This window comes from Megascapheus bottae, chromosome 22, assembly GCF_031878675.1.
Source record: "Megascapheus bottae isolate mThoBot1 chromosome 22, mThoBot2.hap1, whole genome shotgun sequence".
In the NCBI taxonomy this organism is placed as follows: domain Eukaryota; kingdom Metazoa; phylum Chordata; class Mammalia; order Rodentia; family Geomyidae; genus Megascapheus; species Megascapheus bottae.
In genome coordinates, this window is record NC_143530.1 from 16694789 (window position 1) to 16718996 (window position 24208).

A 24208-nucleotide genomic window follows, 5' to 3' on the forward strand; every position below is an offset into this window, starting at 1 on the left:
GTTGGGATTTCTGTGTGGAAACAAGTTTCTATACTCTCTATATCCAGATAATCCATAAATGACATGGATTATCCTTAGAGAAAGTTAGAACTTCTGATTTCCTGGTGTTTATCATGAAAACACAGTATATGTGTATATATATTTATATATTATCTGGTTTAAATATTATCAAGTTTTTGTTCAGGTTCTGTGATTGTTTTTCTGCACTCTTTGTGGGTCATTGCTAGTAGTCTCAAATGCCATCCTGAGATCTAATATTCAATAGTCTAAATTTTCTACCCTGACCTGAGATCTAGTATTCAATAGTCTAAATTTTCTGCCCTGATTTTCCTTTCAGCTCCATCGTAACCAAGAAAACAATTTGCTTAAGTCTTAATAGTTCGTATTTATGTTAAATCTCAGCATGGTTAAGTTAATGCCCAAATTTTCTGACCAGGGTCTTTTCCTCTTTTTTTCTTATTTTATTCTGTCATGTTTCCATCATCTGCACTTCCAAATGCCTGAGGTTCATACTTAACCTTCCTTCTTTCCAAACACCCTGCACAGAGACACCTGCATAATTCTGGTACTTCAACTTCTATAATAAGTCATAGATCGACTTCAGTACTGTTACTTGCGTTTTGTTTTGTCAATTTCCATTTCTCTACTTTTCTTGGGTATAATTCCCATGTTTGGATTTTGCTCCCACATTTTATAACTTTTTGCCTAATCTTAATATTTCCAGAGATGAATTTGAACCCCAAACTGATTCTGCAATTTAATTACTTACAAATATTCTGCAGTATTTTATAAATCTGAATAGCAGGCCCAATGATATAACCTTTCCATGTGGTATTCAAATAGTTAAAACTGAGTCAGCCAAACACAAGCGTGAAACTTCAATCAGAAGGAAAAAAAATCAGAAACGCTGCAGCCAAGAATACTGTACAAAAACATTGAAATGCTACTTAGTGGGTGTTTAGGAAATGTTTATTTGTACATTATCTCAGGGAATGTACTGATTGCTGGATCTACTGGAGCCATGTTTATGTTTATCAATGTTGTTAGAAGGGAGCATATGTTAATATGTTTAAATAAGATGAGTATTAGTTTCTAATAGCTTGATTGATGTGAAGGGAGATTGCTCATATAGTGGACTATCATTCTATTTTAGAGGTGCTATATGTCTTCATGAGAAAAAAAATTAAAAACCAGTTAAATTTTCAGCCTGATGACTTGGATTAAAAGTGACCTGATAGAAGATGGGGATTTTTTATCTTTACCAGCTCAAGCTGACTATAAAACTTCAAACTGATACATAATCCAAGAGTTTCAAATTCATATCTGACCTGTAAACTTAAACCAAACTATGGAGAATTTACAAGAATAAACCAGTGTGTACAGTCTATTCATAGCATTTGCAGTTATTCCATATGCTTAGAATTCAACTATATAAGCATTCCACTTCTATCCCTTATCACATATAAATGGATTTATTGTACTTCTCTCTTCTGAGAAAGACACTGGGAAATATGAACTGTAAGAATGTGGACTTATGCATGGTTTTTTAAGCAGTTGACTTTAGTAGTAGCAACTATTGTCTATTAGTCTCTGCTTTTGCCCTTAAACAATTCCTGACACAATGCACTGTATGCATAAACTGGCATTTTGACTTGAAACCCCTCAATACAACTACTTAAAGATGATTTTAGGAATTTAAGCAGAATGTCTAGATGCATTAAAAAAAGTAGAACATGATTCCAAATGTCTGCCACATAATGAATTATGCCAAAGCTTCAATGAGAAGAAAAACATAGCTTAATATAGCTGAAATAGTATATAGTTAATATTTACGGCAATTTCAAGAGCATTTAAAACTGATTTTACTTGTTAAACATGGTACTATATGACTAGACTTCCAACACAAAGGAGGCTGAGACAGGCAGTTTGACAGTGGAAGCCTATCTGAGCTTCAATGTGAGTCCCTCTATCAACCAAAGAAAAACAGAAACTTTTTTCTTATAACTTTCTACAGAGTCCCAATATATCCCATCAATCACTTCACTGTTTTGCAATTTCAAAACCTTCAACAAAGTAATGGAAATGCATCAAATATTAGATAAACAAATTTCATGGATTTTAACAATGCTGACAGTCATAATGTTAGTAGGCAAATTTTGTTGCTAAGCAAAAGTTTTCCTAAATACTTATAAATCCTTTCTATCTTCACATAGGGAAAGCACATAGTAAACATCTTATGGAAAACCAATTGGAGAACTTTGTTCCAGATCCTTAATCTCAGGTCAGAGACATTCAAACAATTCTAGATGAATATGTACTGGAATAGTGCCTTCCACTTTCTTGCTCACGGTAGATACCTTAGATATTAGCAAAGTATTACCTAAGTCTCATATAACCTCTTACTGAGTCTCTGAGTTAGTAAAAGTCACAATAACATTTATATTCATATGACAACTGTGAATAAGCAAGCCCCAAAAAATCAATCTCGCCTACTTACCTGAGCTGTTGTGTAGACAAGCTCTGGGTTAATCCTTTTGCTAAGATGAGGCTTTTCACATTGTATTTGTACTTCAAATTTTATAGAACTCTTGACACCCAAAATATATCATGAAGATGTCAATTTCCAAAGTTATCACCCTGCCAGGAAGACTCTACGTCCCTAAAGTACAACTTTTCTTCCCCCATCCCATTTACCATATTTGTTTGCCTCAGAAATTATCTCAGGCTTAATTAGGGATTAATTATTTTAATAAGAGCTTGTGATGTGAGAAAGTAAACAGCAAAGCAAGTTTCTTAATTCACCTTGTCTTACAGTTGTCTATCTTATATTAGGGAGATATATCTAAAGTTATATCTATATTTTCCACTGGAAATGACATAAACGATGAACCAAAAGTTTTCTTATGGTCTTTCTCTCTGATAGCATGACAATATTCAGCTATGTGACTATCTGTGAATCAGCAAACATGGGCTGAAAATTGCAAAATCAAGGGTCAGAAATTCTGGAACAATTACAGTTCTGTAATAATTCTTTAATGGTAGAAGTACATATCAAGAGATGAAATAATCAGTCCAGTAAAAGTAAAGAAAGTAAAGTCAAGACAGAAAAGCAGTAGTGATGGTTCTCACCACAAGAGGAATTTTTTTTTTTCGTAGTGGAGCTTGGAGTTGTGAAGGTAGAGAACACGCTGGTGGTGCTTGTGAAAAAGAAACACCATGTAGCCACTGGCCACAGCCATGATGCCCTGAAACCCAGCATTCCTCAACACCATGAGGATAAGGAAAATTCAACTTTCTGTGAGAAAGTAACAATAGTTACCACTTTTCATTTCTGTTATGTTCATACTGCTGATGTGGTTTATATAATATAGGAAATTTATGTTCATCAACGAATTAAATATCCAAAAGACTAGTAACCAGAGAAGGATGTCTCTCAGTCTGCAGCTTGAACCACCTCTGTATGGAGTTTCTGAGACTGATGATGATGATCTGGAACGCAGAGAAGAAATTGTTGTTAGACGATGAAAGTCCTCAGGCCCTTGCCAGATAAACAAAAAATTTACAGCCCTTATCACCTAAGAAGTTTTTCAGGCCAAGATCTCTTATTGTCTTTGACATTCCTTATAATACTGTAAGAGGCAAGTAGATGAGAATAAAATATAGGGTTTTCTTCTTGGTGTTTTCAAACCTGGATGTTGTTTGCAATAATGCCAAGTGCAGTTATTAAGAGAAAACCTTCAAGAATATGTCATCATAGGTAGAGAAACATAGATACAACAAGCATTATTATCATTGGCAATGATGATCTGCATCAACAAAAATTATTTCATATTTAGCATAACTACAGAGTATAAGTGGTAGGCATTAGTATATATAATGTAGCTTTCACTTTCAGGATTTCTTTCTTTACTTTCTGGCACTTTTGTGGCCATTTTAATCATCTAAAATGTCTTCTGGATAACCATATGAAAAATCTAAAGAATCTCTCTAGATTGTTAAAATTTCATAATAATGTAACCTACCTACTTGTGTGAATCAGTGTCCTCTTACTTTACCTTGCATCTCAGCCTGACTGAGTTGAATTCCAAAGACCCCAACCTGAATCTCTTCATGTGGTTTTTAAACCTCTCATGTAATCATAGTCCCATCAAAGGTTTTCAAAAACCTTGGCTCATGTTATGTCTGTCTCTGCCTTCCTTACACCCACAAACACATTTTGCAAAATTTCTATTGGATTTAATGCCTTTAACATCTAACACATCCAAATTTTCATTTCTACAGTGTCTCATATTTTGCTCAATATTCCTTTATTACATTTTGATGTGTGTACAACTTTTTATAATCTTTTATTTTCTTTTACCTGTCCTGGGGCTCACCTCAGGGCCTTGGAACTGTCTCTAAGGTTCTTTTGCTCAAGCCTAGCACTCTACTACTTCCGCAGTACCACTTCTGGCGTTTTTCTGTTTCTGTTGTTGGGGGAATCAACTCAGGGCTTCATGCATGCTAGGCAAGCGCTTTACCACAAATCCACTTTCCAGCCCCTTGATGTTTAATCATTTTATAATTTCATGATTTTGATTCCTTTGCAATATGACTTTTGTATTTCTAATCTTCACTGTCAAGTCTAAATCCTGATTCCAATCTTCACTGTCTAGTCAAGCTGCATGAAGATGAACCTAACAAGTAGAGTTAATGACATCCAAGGAAAAAAAATCTCTGATTTCTAAAAGTCAGATACCCATTGACTGATGGCAGCCAGGGTGTCCTAGAGGAAACAAAGCATGCTTCCTCGAGGATGTTCAGGGGAGGTCTGAGTTTTCTAGGAGCTCAGAGAGGGGAAGTCCAAGTCAGTTCTGATATGCTGGCATTCATCAAGCTGGATTAGGAGAAAAGGAATAAAAATGCACTATGTGCTTTTCTGGAATACATGTAGTTCATACATTATGTATCCCTAATATTGGCTGTATGCAGCAAAATCTGTTGGGACAGATAGAAAAGAAAAAAAGATCATTAAAAACAGAGTTATGGTGGCATTTTACAGCTACTGTCTAGCGTTGTTTCAGTTCTTTTACAACCAGCTTTATCTATGCTGTTTTCTCCATTCAGTCTACATGGTCCTCATCAGCTCATTACCACATTTCAGGCCTGCATGGAATGAACTTGTATACAACTAACAGCAACAAAATCTCATTTCTCCTCTAGGACTTCATGTAATCATTTCCACAAAATAATACAAATTAACATATTTGAGTCAATTCATGTTAAATGTACTTGAAATTCTATTCTGTCAGCTTTCTCTTCTCTTTATTAAATATCAGTAGAGTGCTCTAGGTACCTTTGTTCTAAATGTCTTAAACAACATGAACTGCATAAATCTAGGCTTGTATACCTGTATATTGAACCAGGTTGAATTATGATTCTTGAAATATCATTTATTATACATCAACCTCTGCCCTCAAAATTGAGGCAATCATTTCCTGGACCAATACATCACAGCAAGCAGTACATTGTCTTAAATACCAAGTCCATAATAAAATATACCATAACGTTAAATACAAAATCTTTCACTGATAAATTTAGAATAAAACATTGAATAACAGTTTAGTCAGTGGTTATAATCTGTTAAAAAAAATCACTGCAGTCAATATATCTCAATATCAGCTTTAAATGTCTTTTATTTGTCTGCCTACGCCCTTCATACATTTTCAGCTCTCCTTTTCTCCAAATTCCAAAGCTCTGAATCATATTCAGATCCTGTGTCACCTATTTAGAAACTTCTTTTTACATCTGATTGATACGAAAAATGCCAGAAGTGGGAGATTGTTCTGGAAAAATCTATAGGAAAGTAGTTATAAAGACAAGCTTTACATTCACATATGAATAAAGCCGCTTCTAGATATAAACTGAACAATTCACACAAGGAGGTGCAAATGTCAGGCTCAGCTTTACTCCTAAAATGAGTCTATTGCTCTATCTTGTGTAATGCTACAATGAAATTTTGGTATGTTTCTCAGTAACCCATAGGCTGGTAAATTTTCTAGGCATTCTCAACAGATTTACTATTATTTTCTTTTTTGTGGTGTTCCTGAGGCTTGAACTCAGTGCCTGTGCACTGTCCCTGAGCATTTTATTTTTCCTCAAGGAAAAAGTGGTAGCACTCTCTACCACTTGAGGCACAGCTCAACTTTCTGCTTTTCTCAAGTAATTAATTGGAGATAAGTTTTACAGACTTTCCTGCCTGCACCAGCTTTGAGCCATGATCCTCAGAGTCAGTCTACTGAGTAGCTATGAGTATAGTTGTGAATCACCAACACCCAACATCACTATGATTTGTCATCTTAGTATTTCTTAATAGTTCTCACCTTCAAACAGTCATAAAATAAGTGAATTTGACTTAAAAGTGTAGTATAATATTAAATTAGGGTACAGAAATTTTTGAAGGGACTTAACAGAAGTAACAATAGTAGGCCCATGGGCTTGGAGTTTGGCCTAGTGGTAGAGCGCTTGCCTAGCATGCATGAAGACCTGGGTTCGATTCCTCAGTACCACATACATAGAAAAAGCCAGAAATGATGTTGTTGCGCAAGTGGTAGAGCACCAGCCTTGAGAAAGCTCAAGGACAGTGCTCAGGCCCTGAGTACAGTCCTCCAGAGTGGCAAAAAAAAGAAAAATAGACCCATAGAAACTGCATCAATGAGGCCCAGAGTGTGCCTCGCATGCACGCACCCAAGGGTTCCATTTGTTGGTACCACACACACTGAAAAAGCTGGAAGTGGTACCATGGCTCAAGTTAATAGAGTGCTAGCCTTGAAAAACCTCAAAGACAATGCACAGGCCCTGAGTTCAAGCCTTAGGTCTAGCAAAAAATATGCATCAAAAATTAAAAATGAAATGCACAGATTTTATCAATGGTAAAAATGATGTCACCCTTGATGAAAATGAACTGGAGACTGAATAGAAAAAGGTTTTTTCATAGAAACTTGAGAAATTCCTATATCTTTCTGATTTTTTAGGGACGACAAGAAGGCAATCTTATGCCAAGAATCCTCCCAGAGCACTGATACGATACCTGATTATAAACACAGTACAGAAATGCCCAAGAGTTTCTGGGTTTATATCTCCAAGATATGATCAGTGCCATGTCACTGGTCTCAGGAAACTCTCTTAGAAGCATGAAAAAAAAACATCCTAGGCCTCTCAGATTCTCTTAACTGCTCTCTGATTTAGTCAAAAAGAGATGAAGGGGCCGGGAGCGTAGCCTAGTGGTAGAGTGCTCATGTAGCATGCATGAAGCCATGGGGTCGATTCCTCAGTACCACATACACAGAAAAAGCCAGAAGTGGTACAGTACCTCAAGTTGCAGAGCACTAGCATTGAGCAAAATGTGCCCAAGGACAGGGCCCTGGTCCTGAGTTCACTCCCCAGGACTGGCAAAAAAAAAAAAAAAGAGAGAGAGAGAGAGATGAACATTTATGCTTTTGAGGGACATGTACTTAACAAGTGTGCATAAATTAAAGATTGTCCAGGACAACTCACCTGGGGAGATACCAGCGAGCTCTGAACCTGTCATGCTGTCCATGGAAAGATTCTTAAATCTACTTGCACCTTCCAAATCAGTAGAGAATTTAGCCATCAGAAATTACCACTGATAATTCCATTTTCACAGTTATAACCCAATCTGGGAGAAGAAAATTCTCTGTAGAATCTCAGTCCCTGAAGTAAGACTGACAATTGTCTTCTTCAATTAATAGATTTGATTGGGTCAGATGTTAACTCAGGCTGAATTGGTGCTTAATTATTTTAACAGAAAGATGTAGAGTAAATATTAATTAGAAACTAAGTTTCTGTATCTGGAATTTCTCAGTCTGCACTGTTTGCATGTTCCCCAACTTCTAAAAAATGAATCAGCATGGGAAGTAACTTTTGAAATAGAATCAGTCTTTCCTTTCCGTCCTCAAGTCTTCATAGAAAGAGAGCATAGATTTCTTGATCCTGGCCATTCTAACTGGAGTGAAGTGGCAACAGATACTGGAGGGGATGTGGTCAGGAGGGAGCACTACTACACTTTTGGTGGGAGTGCAAACTCATTCAACCACTATGGAAAGCAGTATAGCAGTTCCTCAAAAGACTAAACATAGAGCTCCCCTATGACCCAGCAATTCCACTACTTGGCATTTACCTAATGGTCCAGAAACAAGGACATACTAAATCCACTAGCACAATGATGTTCATTGCAGCACTATTTACCATAGCAAAGATATGGAACCAGTCCAGATGCTCCTCAGTTGATGAGTGGATCAACAAAATGTGGTATTTATACACAATGGAATTCTATGCTGCTGTCAGAAAGAACACCATCGCCCCATTTGTAAGGAAATGGAAAGCCTTAGAAAAAATCATATTAACTGAAGTAAGCCAGACTCGAAGGAACATAGGCTTAATGGTTTCCCTCATTTGTCATAATCAGTAGAAACCTTGGGCTCTCCTAGCAGAGATTTACAATAGAATAAAATCTAGATACATAAGGCCATATAGAATGATGCTAAATGAAAGGACCTGCAGGACATAGAGACAAAAACCATATAATGAGTGATTGTTGTCCTTGATGTACTGTTATTTCTCATCTCTTTTGCTGTCCCTTGGTTATCTCATATTGTTACAGTATTTAACCTGGTTATCTGATATATTGTATATATGCATATTTGGTTATTTGAAGTCAGATAGGGAAGGAAGGAAAACAAGATGAGGGGCGGGGGTGAGGGGAGGGAAATGGGGACCAAAACATGAGAAAGGGTATCGATGTATGTGAAGTAATGCACCTTCTATCTGGTGAATATAATGTAACCCTTCTATTGATTACAATAAAAAATATACAAAAACAAGAAAGAGGGCATAATGAAACCCACCAAATCTGTTTACAGAGGTAGCAGAACAGGCAGAGAAAATGGAAATAGAAAGGAGGAGGTAAACGTGTTCAATGTACATTGTACTCAAAGTACATTGAGCTCATTTCAAACCCAAGCTCAAAATCATCACAACGAACCTCCTTCTGATCTTAATGTATTGGAATTCAAACAACAGAATATAACATCTGATCAACATTAGGGATAAGATTCATGTGGCTCTTCTTATCCAAATTGTAATTCAAGTCCTGGCTTATGCATGGTTTTATTCTATGTTGATTAAACAAAACATGAGCCAACAAACTATGTGTGCTAGCAAGTCCTTCCTTTAAAACCCTTAAAATATTTAATGCACACTTCTATGCCGAAGAATGCTCTTTCTGTCATTTATTCTATTGACAAGAAGAACCTTGATACAAAGTAACATAAACAAAGGTGTACTCAGGCCTAAGATTCAAGGTGAGAATACAATTTTTCTAAAGCCGTGAGTGTCTTTGGGAGATGATCTAGATACACTGTACTGAGTAATTCATTGTTTTAGTCTTAAAGAAGTTAAATTCCACCAAGACGGGTGGGGGGGTGGGGGGGAGGGTAATGGGTACCAAGACTTGTGAAAGGGTATCAATGTATGTGGATTAATGCACCTTTTATTTGGCAAATATCATGTAACCCTTTTATTAATTACAATAAAAAAATTTAAAAAAAGAAGTTAAATTCCACAAATGAGATTACAAGCACACCACATCCTGACCATCACTTCCATCCTTCCATCACTGTGCCCCAGCCCTGGGCAATTCGAACTTGGAACAAGATGCTGTAATCTTAGACAACAAAAACAGCAATAAATAAATATGATTATCTCAATTAAAATGTGTTTTCACAATAAAGGAAATCATTCGTAACATAGAATAATGTGGGGAAAAAACACTTGCAAAGCTATATAAGGGTTAACATCCAAAAATATCCAGTTAGGTACACATATCTCATAGCAGAAAAACAAGATGATCCGAATAATGGAAAAGAACCCAAATAGACACTTCTCACATCAGACAGACAATGATCAACAGGAGCAGGAATAGTGCTCAACTTGATTAATTACTACACAAATGGAAATTAAGACAAGAGGGTGGTATCAATTCACACTTGGATAAAACAATACACATTCAACTAATGTATAGAGGAAGAATGACTGTACGTTATCAGAAAATCCATGAGCCACTTAAAAAAGCTGGACGTGGAGCTACGGTGAAAGTGGGTAGACTGCCAGCCTTGAGAAAAGAAAGCTCAAGGACAGTTCCCAGGTTAGGAGTTCAAGCACTAGGATTGATGTGGGCACACTCACATACACAGAAATAAAACACACCCTCTAGATCCATTTAAATTTTATTAGTATCTGTTAATTTTACAAAGTAAAGGATGTTGTAATCTTATTTTCTTATATGCATATAATGTACTTTGATCATATTTACTTCTCTATTATGCTTTCTTGTCTCTACTCCCACATCTATCCCCTTTTTCCACTCCATCTCCATAGTAGTCTTTTTTACTTTCATGAACTGGATGCTCCAGTTTGTTTTCCTTCCATAGCTCCAGTGAATGAAAGAAACATGCGACTTGTCTTTGATGAACTCAGTTATTTCGGTAAATATGATGATCTCCAGTTCCACCCAGTTTTCTTCTTTCTCAAGGCAAGTACAATTCCACTGCGTATACATATCATACATTCTATATTCAGGTACCTGTTAATGGATACCTAGGCTGATTCAACAGTTCAGCTACAGTTGGTTGAGGCATGGTATACATGTAGTAAACTGGCTTAATTTCACTAGATTCACAGGGATGATATGGCTGGATCATACAGATTTTTGGTTTTAATGTTTTTGAGAAATTTCCTTCCTGATTTATATAGTGACTGCAAGGATTTGTTTTTCTGTTTTGAGATACAACTAAGGGCCATGTACACCTCTGCATGGATCAAGAGAAGATGTAGGACTGTGAATCAGGACATGAACCTAAAGTCCCTCAAATATTATAACTACAGCAAAAACTGAGATGTACTTGAGAGACCATGTACTGACTGTGATCAAAAATGGAAAGCTGGTGCTCTAACTTAACAACTGATAAACTCATGGTATTAGTATGACAGTTCGGTTGAATCAAAGGCTAATCTGGGGGCCAGGAGTTTAGCCTAGTGGTAGAGTGCTTGCCTAGCAAGCACGAAGATCCAGGTTTGATTCCTCAGTTCTACATACATAGAAAAAAGCTGGAAGTGGTGCTGAAGCTCAAGTGGTAGAGCTCTAGTCTTGAGAAAGTCCAAGGACAGTGCCCAGGCCCTGAGTTCAAGCCCTGGACTGGCAAAAAAAAATGCTAATCTGTAGCATCTTTTTGAGTCCTGAGGTTGCTTCTTTTGAAGGAAGGCAAATATTTCTTTGCTACCCTATGTATTTGACACTTATGCTTCATGGATTTTAGTGTGTTTGCAGTTGGCCGGTGGTATTTATTCTTATCAGTACTTTCAGCACTTCTGGAATCAAACAAGGCCACGCAGGAGCCAGGCGAATCCCTTGATGTGTAGAGACTTAGCTTCTCTTACAAATCAGTGTCATTTCATCTGAAAATTGAATGCAGATAACAGGTATTGCCTGAACATCTTTTTCATAAATTTGTTCTTATGGATGTTGTTCTCTGAGAGTCTTAGTGCATATTTAGAATGAGTCCCGTGTCAAAAATCTCTCTGAAGAATAATCAATGAAGTCCATTTGAGGATTCACCACAGTGGAAAATAGTTGGAAGTTCTGCTTTGGTGATGAGCTTAAACTTGGGGAATTATAAGCTATGGCAGTTAAAATATATGGCAGAAGCTGGGAGCTGGTGGGTCACACCTGTAATCCTAGATATTCAGGAGACTGGAATCTGAAGACCTTGGTTCTAAGCAAGCACAGGCAGGAAAGTTTATGAGACTCTTAGCCCCAATAACCTACTCAGAAAAAAAAACCTGGAAGTGGTTCTGGGGCTGGAGTAGTACACTCCTAGCATTGTGCAAAAATAGTTCAAGGACAGCATCCATTCACTGAATTAGAGGTCCAGGAACCGCAAAACCAACAACAAAAAAGAAAAATTTATGGCAACAGACTCAATTTCTATATTTTCCCCACAAAAGCAAGAAAATGAGAGCTCAGTGAGAAGGGGGATGTAAATGGAAGCTCTTAATCTTTCTTGCTAAATTCTTGGAACAAAAGAATCCAGTCAAAATTGTTTAAGATAGCTGGGTGCAGTGGCTCAGGCCTGTAATCCTAACTACTCAAGAGGCTGAGATCTAACGATCAAGGTTCAAAGCCAGACCACACAAAAGGACCTGAGACTCTTATCTCCACTTAATCTCTAGAAAATTGGAAGTGGGGCTTGGCTCAAGGGTAAGCAGTAGCCTTGAGTTGAAGAGCTCAGGGACAGTGCCCAGGCCTAGTTCAAGCCCTGTGACCAATAAAAAAAAATAAATTTACTGTTTAAGAAGATATCTTAAACTCAAAATAAACTTATTATAAAATAAAACTGAATGAAGGTTAATGTTCTGATATGATAGAACATCAATGTCATACCAATTGCTCATCTGTATACTGTATTTATGGAAGAATGAGCACATAATGTCAGCATTTCTCAGTGAGAACAACAACATTGGGCAACATGAAGATCTCTGATGACCAGAACAAAGGGACTGAGACTGGCATAAGCAAGAACTACCACAATTTTAATAATTATTATTGTGCTGTCAAAGGTCATCATGGAACCTACATAGAAGGATAAAATGAAATCTGCCCAATAAAAGACAAGGAAACCGGCCATAAGAACAAGGGTACTTCGAGTAGCTCTGATTTCTGGACGGGAATGGCTTGCAAATCTGGAGCTATGAAGATAGAACATTCGCTTGTGATGTTTATACAAATAGAAAGCCATGTACCCACTGCTCCAGCCCATGAGACTCTGAAAGAACACATCCCGAAGAGCCATAAGCAAGAGGAAAAGCCATCTAACTATTTGCATAGATGGTAGCATATAACAATACCCAAAGTACATTACATGTCCTGATCCATTCATGCTTTTGGTTGCTGTGATGTAACGGAGCAAGTTGGAGCTTATCAGAGAATTTAAAACCCAAAAGAGAAGGAGATAGGGAAGAACTTGCCATGCAGTGCGTGGCTTGAGCTTTCTCCAGTGAGCCGTCCTGGGACTGATGGTGATGGCCTGGAATGTGCTGAGGAGGCAGGTGGTGCAGATAGAAAGGCCTCGAGCCACTCTTTCCACATAGAGTACAAGTTTGCAACCCACATCATTTAGAAAAATTCTGAGATAAAACAACATGGGTATGTCTCTCACCCCTGTGCTGCAAATTATGACTGCATTAGAAAAAGTCAAGTGGATGAGGATAAGGTCTATGGGTTTTCTCTCAGGACCTGTGACAAAAGTGTACACATGTCTCACAAATACAAGGATGTTCCCCACAATTCCAGGTCCAGTAAAAGAAAGGTAGATTATCCTCTGAATGATGTTACTCCACATCATCTCTGGACTTCATGCTCAGCACTAGGAGATACATTTTGAGAAACACAAATGAGTGGAAGGGCGTGTTTCAGGTGTCTGGATTGTCTGTGCTTAGGGAAAAGAACAGTTACTGAAATCTGTGCATATGCACAGTTCTTTCCCAGGAGCATGTGATATCATCTTTTCTTGCTTCCTTTATATGGAAGTAAGAATAAATACAATTTGGGTATAAATTACATATGAGTGCAGCCATGTGCCTTTCTAAATGTCTTTCTTTATATCTCTCAGGCCTAAAAATTAGTCACTGCATTCCTAATGCATTTTCCTGAGAATCAGCTTAGATGTCTCCTTCCTTCTAATGTGAATACCTAAAAAATTATCTGGCTCTCATGCGTTTCACCAACAAAATATACCACATTATACACATTTACTCCTCAAAGAATTATTAGGCTCAAAAAGGACTGTAATTTCTCTAGAAAATCATATTTAATCAAGTGAAGTAGGTTCCCTGGAGAAGTCATTCCCCCTTTCCATTACCTGTATGGGAAGACCTAGTAAATCCTGGTTTAGAAGATGAGAACAATTCAACTTCCTTATAAGGAAGACTAAATTGTCAATGTGTGCTAGCAAACCTCTATGTGATGGGAACAGATTGACATTGATTTTTCCCCCTAACATACCTTGCATTTTTTTCTTCATTTTCTGAGAGCACTCTTCTAATAAAATACCAGAAACACATTGGAACACTTAAGCACTTGTCCTATGGAGTTCAACCAAAGATAAAATTAACTGGTTCTATGTTTTAAACACTGCCAAATCCAGTGAATTTTCTCAGTAAGAAAACACCTACTCTGTAGGTCAAATTTCCTCTAATCACTGGCACTGTGATTTATATAACAGCTTTATAAATCAAGTCCCTTTCTTGTTTCTTCTCCCTGGATATTATAATCAAAATAGCATTATGGAGCAAATAATCTAAAACTTCACATGCCAATCTTTATAATGTTTCACAATTGGAAAATTTCTTCTTACCATAATTATTTCTGAAGTAATTTAAACTCCTCCAAGCTAAATATAGTATTGGCACATAGAATATCATAATGCCCACAAGCAAGTCGTTAGCTCACCTCTCACACTTCTAAGCTCACTGGCACATATTTATGACTAATTAAAATCTCATCTCATACACTTTTCCCAAGCTTACTTAGCTATTTTGCCTATTTGTATGCTTCTATTTTAGCAACGAAGTTATCCAACATGGCATCTGCAGTTAAACAGTAAAAAATATTTACGAATACATACCATAATTAAATTTAAGATTGTAAAACTTCACATTAAAACAAAATTAAGAGAATAAGTCCGTTTAGGGAGACATTTGCATTTGTTTATGTGTTCTCATGAATATTCATCTGAATGGCCAATAGAAAACAAACTTCTACTGGTACAATATTCATTTGGGATTTCTGTGTTCCTTCATAAATACAAAGACAAGTTTCTATACTCTCTACATTCAGATAATCCATAAATGACATGACATGACTTACTTGAAAAGAACATCTCCGAGCACAGTGCCTCTAACTTACTCCCTTTTGAATGTAATACCTACTTATGAAAATTTGAAGTTTATGTTACTAATTCCACGTGAGCATATGTGAACTCAACAATTATTTTTTAAGTTTCTCAATTCCATTCTATGCAGATATAGCTAAAGAAAATACTAGAATTACAAAATTTTAAAGTTTTTATTTTGTTTTAATTTTATTTTCAGGGTAATGTATAGAAGGGTTCTAGTTACATTCATCAGTATTAGGTGCATTACTTCTCACACATTGATACCCCTTCTCATGCTTTTGTCCCCATTCCCCCCACCCCCTCCCAATCATCTTGTTTTTCCCTTTCCCTTTCCTATTTCAAAAAACAATTTTTTTCAATTGGCCACAAAAGATCTTGATGTTAGTAATTATGAAAGTTGTGCTAAAGAAATAAGGAACATTACAAAATATAAAATTTCCCTACAATAATTCTGAAAGCATCATTCTTTCTCTGGGATCAGATCAGACAAATAGAAATTAAGGGGGGGAAAACAAATTCAAAATACTGTTCTAATAATGCTGATTAAAATTTACTGAATTGTTTTTGTGAGCCCTCTTGTTGGAATAGGGTTAGTGAAAGATTAGTCTTAGAAACTTGAAATTAAAGTACAGACATGCATGAGGCCGTAACAATTATCCATCCTCTGCATAAGAGATAATTAAATGCATGCTTTGAAAGTAGCTGAGTGAAAATGAGATTTCTAGATCATTTTACTAGTATCTGAATTCTGTCTTATCTTTGAGCTACAGATTACTAGGGTTGTTGTTCAACAATCAATATTCGTATGCTTATGCTACTTGATGTGATTTACGCAGAGAATAACTGAACAAAGAGCTTACATACTAAAAAGTAAATGAAACAAAAATATGAATATCTTTCTCTCCCACTAATGCTCCAACTTTCAGCCAATGATTTGCCTCTTTGAAATTGGCATAAAATGGGTCACAAATCCTTGAACACTCATTGTTAACAAATCTTTCTCAAAGGAGATTTTTAGATATAAAGATTAGAAATAATCTGTACAATTCAAATGGAAGGAAAAGAAAACATCAGAAGAGTCAGATTTCATCTCTGATTTAGGTTTACAGAGAAATATGGAGCATTGAAGTCAGACAACATGGAGTTCTAAAACAGTGCATGTGGAGAAGAAACACCAGGGCCTTAGCCACAAAAATCTGAAACATGGCATCACATGGGATCATAAGAGTGAGAAAAATCCATTTCATTTTCTGACTTTCTGGAAGAAAATAGCAAAAGTTGCCACTTTTGCTACTTGTAGGTGCCTTTAGGCCTATGTTTTTGATGGACTGCATAAAGTTCATATTTATCAAAGAATTGAGAATCCAAAAGAAGACCAACATGGCATGAAGGTACCATAGGGACCCCAACTTGATTCTGCCCCACTCTGGAGCTCTGGAACCAGTGGTGATGGCTTGGACCACGATTAGAATGCTGATACCAACTGAAAAGCCCTGGGCCACTCTGTCCAGGAAAACAACACTCTTACAGCCTACAGAATCTAGCAAATTTGTCAAACCGAAAGCTATGATTGTCTTTATCATTCCTTTGGAAAGCAGCATTATCATATTTCTAAAAGCCCAGTGGATGAAACTGAATTGCATAGATTTCTTCTCAGTGCTTCCCACCAAACTGAGCATATTAATTATAAAAACATCAAGGTTTTCCACAATACCAGTAATAAAGAAGAGTTTTGCCTTAGCAAGGTTCAAAGCCATTTTTGTCTTCGTAGGTAGAAAAAATTAGATGTAGCAAACACTGTTTTGAAGAAAACATCAGAAGTGATGGTACAGATCTGCAAAAGACACTTCATGTTACATTCCAGCTGTTTCCTGATATATACAGGGAAAACACAAGCTACATGTTTATTTATTTGTTTTTTTAATTTATATTATCTGGTTTATATATTAACAACTTTTTGTCCAGTAAATGTGATTTTTTTCTGCACTCTTTGTGGGTCATTGGTAGTCACAAATGCCATCCTGAGATCTAGTATTTATTAGTCTAAATTTTCTACCCAGATTTTCCTTTGAGCTCCATAGTAACCAGTGATTCAATTTGCTTAAATCTGAATAGTTCATATCCATATTCGATCTCAGCATGGTTAAGGTAAATGCCCAAGTTTTCTGGCCAGGATATTTTCCTCTTTTCTTTTTTTCTTATTTTGTTCTAATCATGTTTCCCTCATCTGCCTGTAATTCCAGATGCCTGGCATTCATGCTTAATGTAAAAACACCACACCAACACATAAAGGATTCTGGTACTCAGCACAACTATGTTCATCACAGCATTATTTACCATAGCTAAGATAAAGAACCAACCCAGATGCCCCTCAGTAGATGAATGGATCTTGAAGATGTGGTATATTTACACCATACAATTCTATGGTGTCATGAGAAAGAATGACATTGCCCCATTCATAAGGAAATAGAAAGACTTGGAAAAAATCATATTAAGTAATGTAAGCCAAATCCAAAGAAACATAGGCTCCATGGTTTCCCTCATTTGTAAGAATTAGTATACATTTAGGATTCTCCTAACAGGATTGTAATAGCTCAAAAGCTATGTACATTTGTCCATATAGGATGAGGCTAAGTGACAAGAGGTTTATCTTTGTGATGTACTATGTGAAGTTATTTCTTTTTTTTTCTTTTCCCTTTAAAGTTTATCTCATGTTGTTATTATATCTGACTTTGGTACTTGGAATATCATATATCCATTTATTTGTGTATTTGAAAGAAGATAAGGAAAAAATAACATGAGTGGGAAGGGTGGGAGGAAAGGAAAGTGGGAGAAAAACCGGGGAAGGGGTAACAATGTTCAAGTTGTAATGTATCTAACTGCAACCCCTCTGTATATAACCCCAAAAATAAAATAAAATTAAAAAAAGAATTCTGGTACTTCAATTTCTTTAATATTTCTTGATTTTAGTCATAGTTAAACTTCAGTACTGTCACTTGCGTGTTTTTTTGTTTTGTTTTATTTTTTTGCCAGTCCTGGCCTTGAGTTCAGGGCTTGAGCCCTGTCCTTGGACTTTCTCAAGGCTAGCACTCTACCATATGAGCCTCAGGTCCACTTCCGGCTTTTTGCTATGTATGTGGTACCGAGGAATCGAACCCGGCTCCTCGTGCATGCTACGCAAGCACTCTACCACCAGGCCAAACTCCCAGTCCTGCTTGAGTTTTGTTTTGTTTTCATTTTCCTTTCTCTACCTTTCTTGGGTATAATTCCCAAATTTGACTTTTGCTTCCGAATTTTATACCTTTTTTGCCTAATCCTAATATTTCTAGAAATGAATTTGAACCTCAAACTGATTCTGCAATTTAATTACTTACAAATATTCTGTAGTATTTTGTAAGCCTGAATAGCAGGCCAAATGGCATAACCTTCCATGTAGGATTCAAATAGTTAAAACTGAGTCAGCCAAAGACAAGCTTGAAGTTTCCATCAGGAAAAAAAAAAAATCAGATAATTGATTGGCTGCAGCCAGGAAGAATACTCTAGAGGACTATTGGAATGCTACTTAGCAGGTCTTTAGGAAAGGTTTGATTTTGCATTGAGTTATCTCAGAGACCTGTAATAGACATATATCCTTTGGAGACATGTTTATCAAAGTTGTTAGTAGGGCCCATTTGTTAATATGTTCACATAAGATGAGGAATCTGTAGTAATCATTTCTAATAGCATGACTGATCTGAAGGAGATTTCTCATATAGTGGGCCATCATTCTATTTTAAAAGTGCTGCATATCTTTTTGAGAAATAATTTTAAAAACCAAGTAAATTTTCAGGCTGATTACTTGGATGAAAAGTGACCTGAGGGGCCGGGACTTTGGCCTAGTGGTGGAGTGCTTGCCTAGCATGCACGAAGACCCTGGTTCGATTCCTTGGTACCACATACTTAGAAAAAGCCGGAAGTGGTGCTGAGGCTCAGGTGGTAGAGCTCTAGCCTTGAGAAAAGTCCAGGGACAGTGCTCAGGCCCTGAGCTTAAGGCCAGGACTGGCAAAAAAAAAAAAAAGAAAGAAAGAAAGAAAAGTGACCTGATAGAAGATGGGACTTTTTTTTAAGTAATATATTTCCATTGTAATCATTATTTCATTATGTTCATACATGGTATGTATAAAATCTTTTTGTGCTTTAAATATATAGTAAAAACAATGAAAACTATATTTCAATTAAGTTATTATCCTTTGAGTATTTCAACTAATTAATTCATAATTTAGAGAACTGAATGATCAGTTCTTGAACTAATTAATTTATTACTACTTTGAACTTAAGCAAGGTGAAGCACGGGAATATAGAAGTAGATTTTTCTATCATAAATTCCTATTTGTTTCTTTTTTATTTATTTTATTTTATTTTTTATTATCTAGGTAATGTATAGAGGGATTCCAGTTACATTTGCCAATAGATGCATTACTTCTCACACACTGATACCCCCTCTTATGTGAAAATAGGACTTTTTTAATCAAATTTCAAGACTGAATAAAATCCAAAAATTTCAAATTCATATCTGACCTACAAACTTAAACCAAACTATGGATAGTTTACAAGAATAAAATAACCCGGTATGTACAGTCTACTCATAGTATTTACATTTATTCTGCATGCTTGGAATACAACTTTTTAAGCATTCTACTTCTACTCTCTATCACATATAAATGGATTTATTATGTTTCTTTAATCTGAAGAAGGAACTTGGAAATATGAACTGTAGGAACATGGACTTATTCCTCATTTTTTAATCAGGTGACTTTAAGAATAGCAGCTACTATCTATTAATTTCTGCTTCAACTCTTAAATTCAGGTGACTAGAGAATTTCTGATACAATGTGTAGTACTCATAAACTGGCAGTTTGAATTGAACACCTTTGTACAACTAAAGATAATTTTAAAATTTTAAACAGACTTTCTAGATGCATTAAAGAAATTAAAACACAATCCCAAATTTCTGCCACATAGTGAGTTATGCCAGTTTCAATAAGAACAAAATCATTGCTTAATATAGCTGGACTAGTATGGGGTTAATGTTAACTGCAATATCAGGAGTTCTTAAAAATGATTGTACTTGTTGGACATGGTGCTACATGACTAGACTTCTAACACAAAGAAGGCTGAGACAGGAAGTTGGAGAGTTGGGAGCCAGTGTGAGCTGCACAGTGAGTCCATATCAAAGAAAGAAAAATATGAGTATCTTTAAAAGGTCTAGAACTCATGATGAACTTGATTGAAGCTTTTTCCTTATATCTTTCTATAGATTCCCAATATTTCCCAACAATTACTTCACTGTTTTACGATTTCAAAATCTTTAACAAAATAACAGAAATGTACCAAATAGTGGATAAACAAATTTTATGGCTTCTAATGATGCTGACAGTCATAATATTAGCAGGCAAAATTGGATACCAAAAAAACAAAGACCTTCTGTCTTCACACTGGAGAAAGCACAAAGTGAGAATCTTATGGAAAACTCACTGGGGAGCTTTCTCCTAGATCCTGAATCTCAGGTCAGAGATGTTCAAACAATTCTAGAAGAATATCTACTAGAATAGTCTCTTTCATTTCCTTGATCACAGTTGAGACCTTAGACATTAGAAAGGAAAGTAATATCTAAGACTAATAGGTCCTCTTATCTATTCTCTGTGTTAGTCAAGGCAGATTAACATTTATATTCCCTTGGCATCTGTGAATATTTTTTTCTAGTCCTGGGGTTGAGCTGAGGGCCTGAGCATTGTCTTTGGACTTTCTCAAGGCTAGAGCTTTACCACTTGAGCCTCAGCACCACTTCTGACTTTTCTATGTATGTGGTACCAAGGAATGGAACCCCGGTCTTCGTGCATGCTAGTCAAGCACTCCACCACTAGGCCAAATCCCCAGCCCGTGAATAAATTTTTTAAAAGCACATCTACCTACCTGAGCTGTTGTGTAGACAAGTTCTAGGTTAATTCTTTTGCTACGACGAGGCTTTTCATACTGTATTTGTACTTCAAATTTTATAGAACTTCTGATGCCGAAAATATACCATGAAGACTTCAATTTGTTATGCCCCTGCCAAGAAGAAGAAAACTCTGCAGGATCTCAGTCCCTAAGGTACAACTTTTCTCTCCCTCCCCCAATTACCATATTTTTTGTCTCAGAAATTATCTCAAGTTTAATTAGGGATTAATTATTTTAATGAGTGGATGCAATATGACAAAGTGAACAACAAATCAAGTTTCTTAACTTCGCCTGCCCAAAGTTCTAAACTGTAAACCAACAAGAGACATAGAATTAGCCATGTTTTTTTTTCACAAAACACAAAAAAAAGCAAAAATGATTGTCAGATAAACAGGTATTCATGAATTGAAATAATTTATAGTACTAACTTGTTGATATTACTCAAGGAATTATACATATTAAATACAACATCTCCCAAAGTTTCAGTGATATCTTCCATGGTAAGCAGCTATCAAATGGATATGGAAGCAACAAAAGGCCAAAACAATTTTTAAAATTGAACAATTGAGTTAACATAGTACTTGACTTTAAAATATAGTACAAAACTATATTAATCAAAATTTTATATAACTGTATATAAACTAATAGAATAAGCTCAGAATTATCCTCAAATATATAGAGTCAATTGATTTTATAGGACACTAAGAATATAAAATGAGGAAAATGTAATTAAGTCTCTGCAATAAATGATGTTTCAAAACTGACTATTCACAGAAAGTGAAGTTAAATCTTTATTGAAAAGTATTAATTGAAACCAACTAAAGTTGCTATAAATATTGAAGCATCATACTTGGAACTGTAAAATTCCTAGAAAACAAATGAGAAGCTCATTGAAATTGTCCTAGGCAATAATAATTTTGAAAACAACAGAATACACTGAAGCAATAGTCATACAGGTTTATATTAAATAAAAAGCTTCTGTACAACAAAGAAACCAATCTATAATTGAAACAATATGGCAGAAAACAGTTATGAATTATATACCATGTAAGCATACACACACACACACACACACACACACACCACCACCACCACCACCACCACCACCAAAAAAAAAAAAATACCCTTGTTTAATTTAACCTAGTTTAATGTAACCCCACTTGAAAGAGCTTGGAGTTCCTCATACGATGACTCTCAACAGACTCTACAAGCAAGCATCTTACTGTGGACCAGAAAAATAAATAAATAAATTACCAGGAAAAGCTTACCTACAAGACAAAAGTTACAGTGATACTCAGTGGGCACTATGTTGAAAATGAACTACACCATTTGTGGGGGAAGAGGGTCTGGAGGGGAAAAATTGGGAGCAAATGAGAGAACATGTGACATTGTTCAACAAGAAATGTACTCATTAACTGACTTATGTAACTGTACTCTCTCTGCCTGTCACCTTCACAATAAAAGCAAACCAACAGCCAACACCAGTGGCTCATGCCTGTAATCCTAGCTACTCAGGAGGCTGAGATCTGAGGATCATGGTTCAAAGCCAGCCTGGGCATGAAAGTCCGTAAGATTCTTATCTCCATTTAATCACCAGGAAACCAAAAGTGGTGCTGTGGCTCAAGTGATAGAGCACTAGCCTTGAACTGAAGAGCTCGGGGACAGCACCCAGGCCCAGAGTGCAAGCCCCATGACCCTCCTACACACACACACACACACACACACACACACACACACACACACACACACACACACCCCAATCAGATAAAATAGCCAGGAAGAGAGGAAAGGACAATGCTTCTCATCAACCCAGCATAGGGCTTGTCATCACCCACAAGGTCACCACTGGGAATCTTCTCCTAGGCTGCTCAGTCAGTAGGGGTTCCATTGAGCCCACAGGTTTTCTGGTCATTTGGGAAGAGAGTGACTATTACACTTTCAGCAAAGCACTGTCTTCACCCTCAGTGCCAGTGGCACCAGTGATGTTCACAGTGGACCTAGACACATTTCACATGGCAGTGGACATGCAGCCATGGATTTGGGGCAGGCGCCTGGGAATTCCTAGGCCCCTTTGACGCAAGCAAAAGCTTTGTATGTTCATGGTAGGCCATGCAATAAACTTGAACAGAAATGGAGGTCAGAAAAAGAAGTTCTTTGCTGCACTTACACGGTATATGTGACAGGATGTGAGTTTGAGCCTCAACTGGAGAGTCTTTTTCAAATGCAAAACAGTGTCCTTTGAAGGAGAATCTTTCCCCATGCTTTCCTATGCATTTGGTATATTGGTATGTCTTTGGTATATTTTGAATTGACTCATGGTGTGTGTGTGTGTGTGTGTGTGTGTGTGTGTGTGTGTGTGTGTGTGTGTGTGTGTGAAAGAGAGAGAGAGAAAGAGAGAGAGAGAGAGAGAGAGAGAGAGAGAGAGAGAGAGAGTATTTTCTGATATCCTACATCACCATTTTGTACTTCTTCTGTATTTCTGTACTCACCAACAGAACTTTTGTACTATTTTGTTCATTGTTTCTTGTATATTCCCTGGCACATACTTTGTGAATACTGAGTAACTAAACTGAGGAGATGATTTAAAGTTCATATAAAGGTGAAAAATAGTGGGATGTTTCTACTTGATTAAACGCTTTGGGAAAAAATAAAATAGTGATTTCTGGCACAAGAGACATCTGCTACATTTTCCCTCCATGTAAACAAGAAGCCAAAGTCCCATTATAGAAATAGAATGGGATATAATGAGTGATTGTTGTCCTTAATGTACTATGTTATTTCTCATCTCTTTTGCTGTCCCTTGTATCTCATATTGTTACAATATTTCACCTTGTTAACTGATATATTTTATATATGCTTAATTGGTTATTTGAAATTGGATAGGGAAGGGGGGAAATCAAGATGAGCAGAGGGAGGGGGAAGGGAAATGGGGACCATGACATGAAAAAGGGTATCAGTGTATGTGAAGTAATGCATCTTCTATCTGGTAAATATAATGTAACCCTTCTATTAATTACAATAAAAATATATGGAAAAAAGAAATTGAATGGAAAGCTAAAAATCTGGGAATAATCTGTATTTTCAACTTGCTGAAAACTCTGAACTAGTCTTAGGTTGCCTAGTACCAGTATTATCTTGAAAAATATTACTGTAAGCTTTGATTATCTTTAACATGCTGATAAAATAAAACATTGGGTATAGAAAATAACTAACTGTATTTC

General features: G+C 36.4%; 1 protein-coding gene across 1 annotated transcript; it reads right to left on the reverse strand.

Moving 5' to 3' along the window:
- Positions 1-12557: 12557 nt before the first annotated feature.
- Positions 12558-13460, reverse strand: LOC150048232 (putative vomeronasal receptor-like protein 4). Its single transcript, XM_090356198.1, has one exon. The coding sequence runs from the start codon at positions 13458-13460 to the stop codon at positions 12558-12560; it is 903 nt and encodes a 300-aa protein (XP_090212324.1).
- Positions 13461-24208: the final 10748 nt, after the last annotated feature.

Bases quoted from the DNA above. Each gene is read 5' to 3' on its own strand.
- LOC150048232 (XM_090356198.1), bottom strand. From the start codon at position 13,460: ATGATGTGGAGTAACATCATTCAGAGGATAATCTACCTTTCTTTTACT.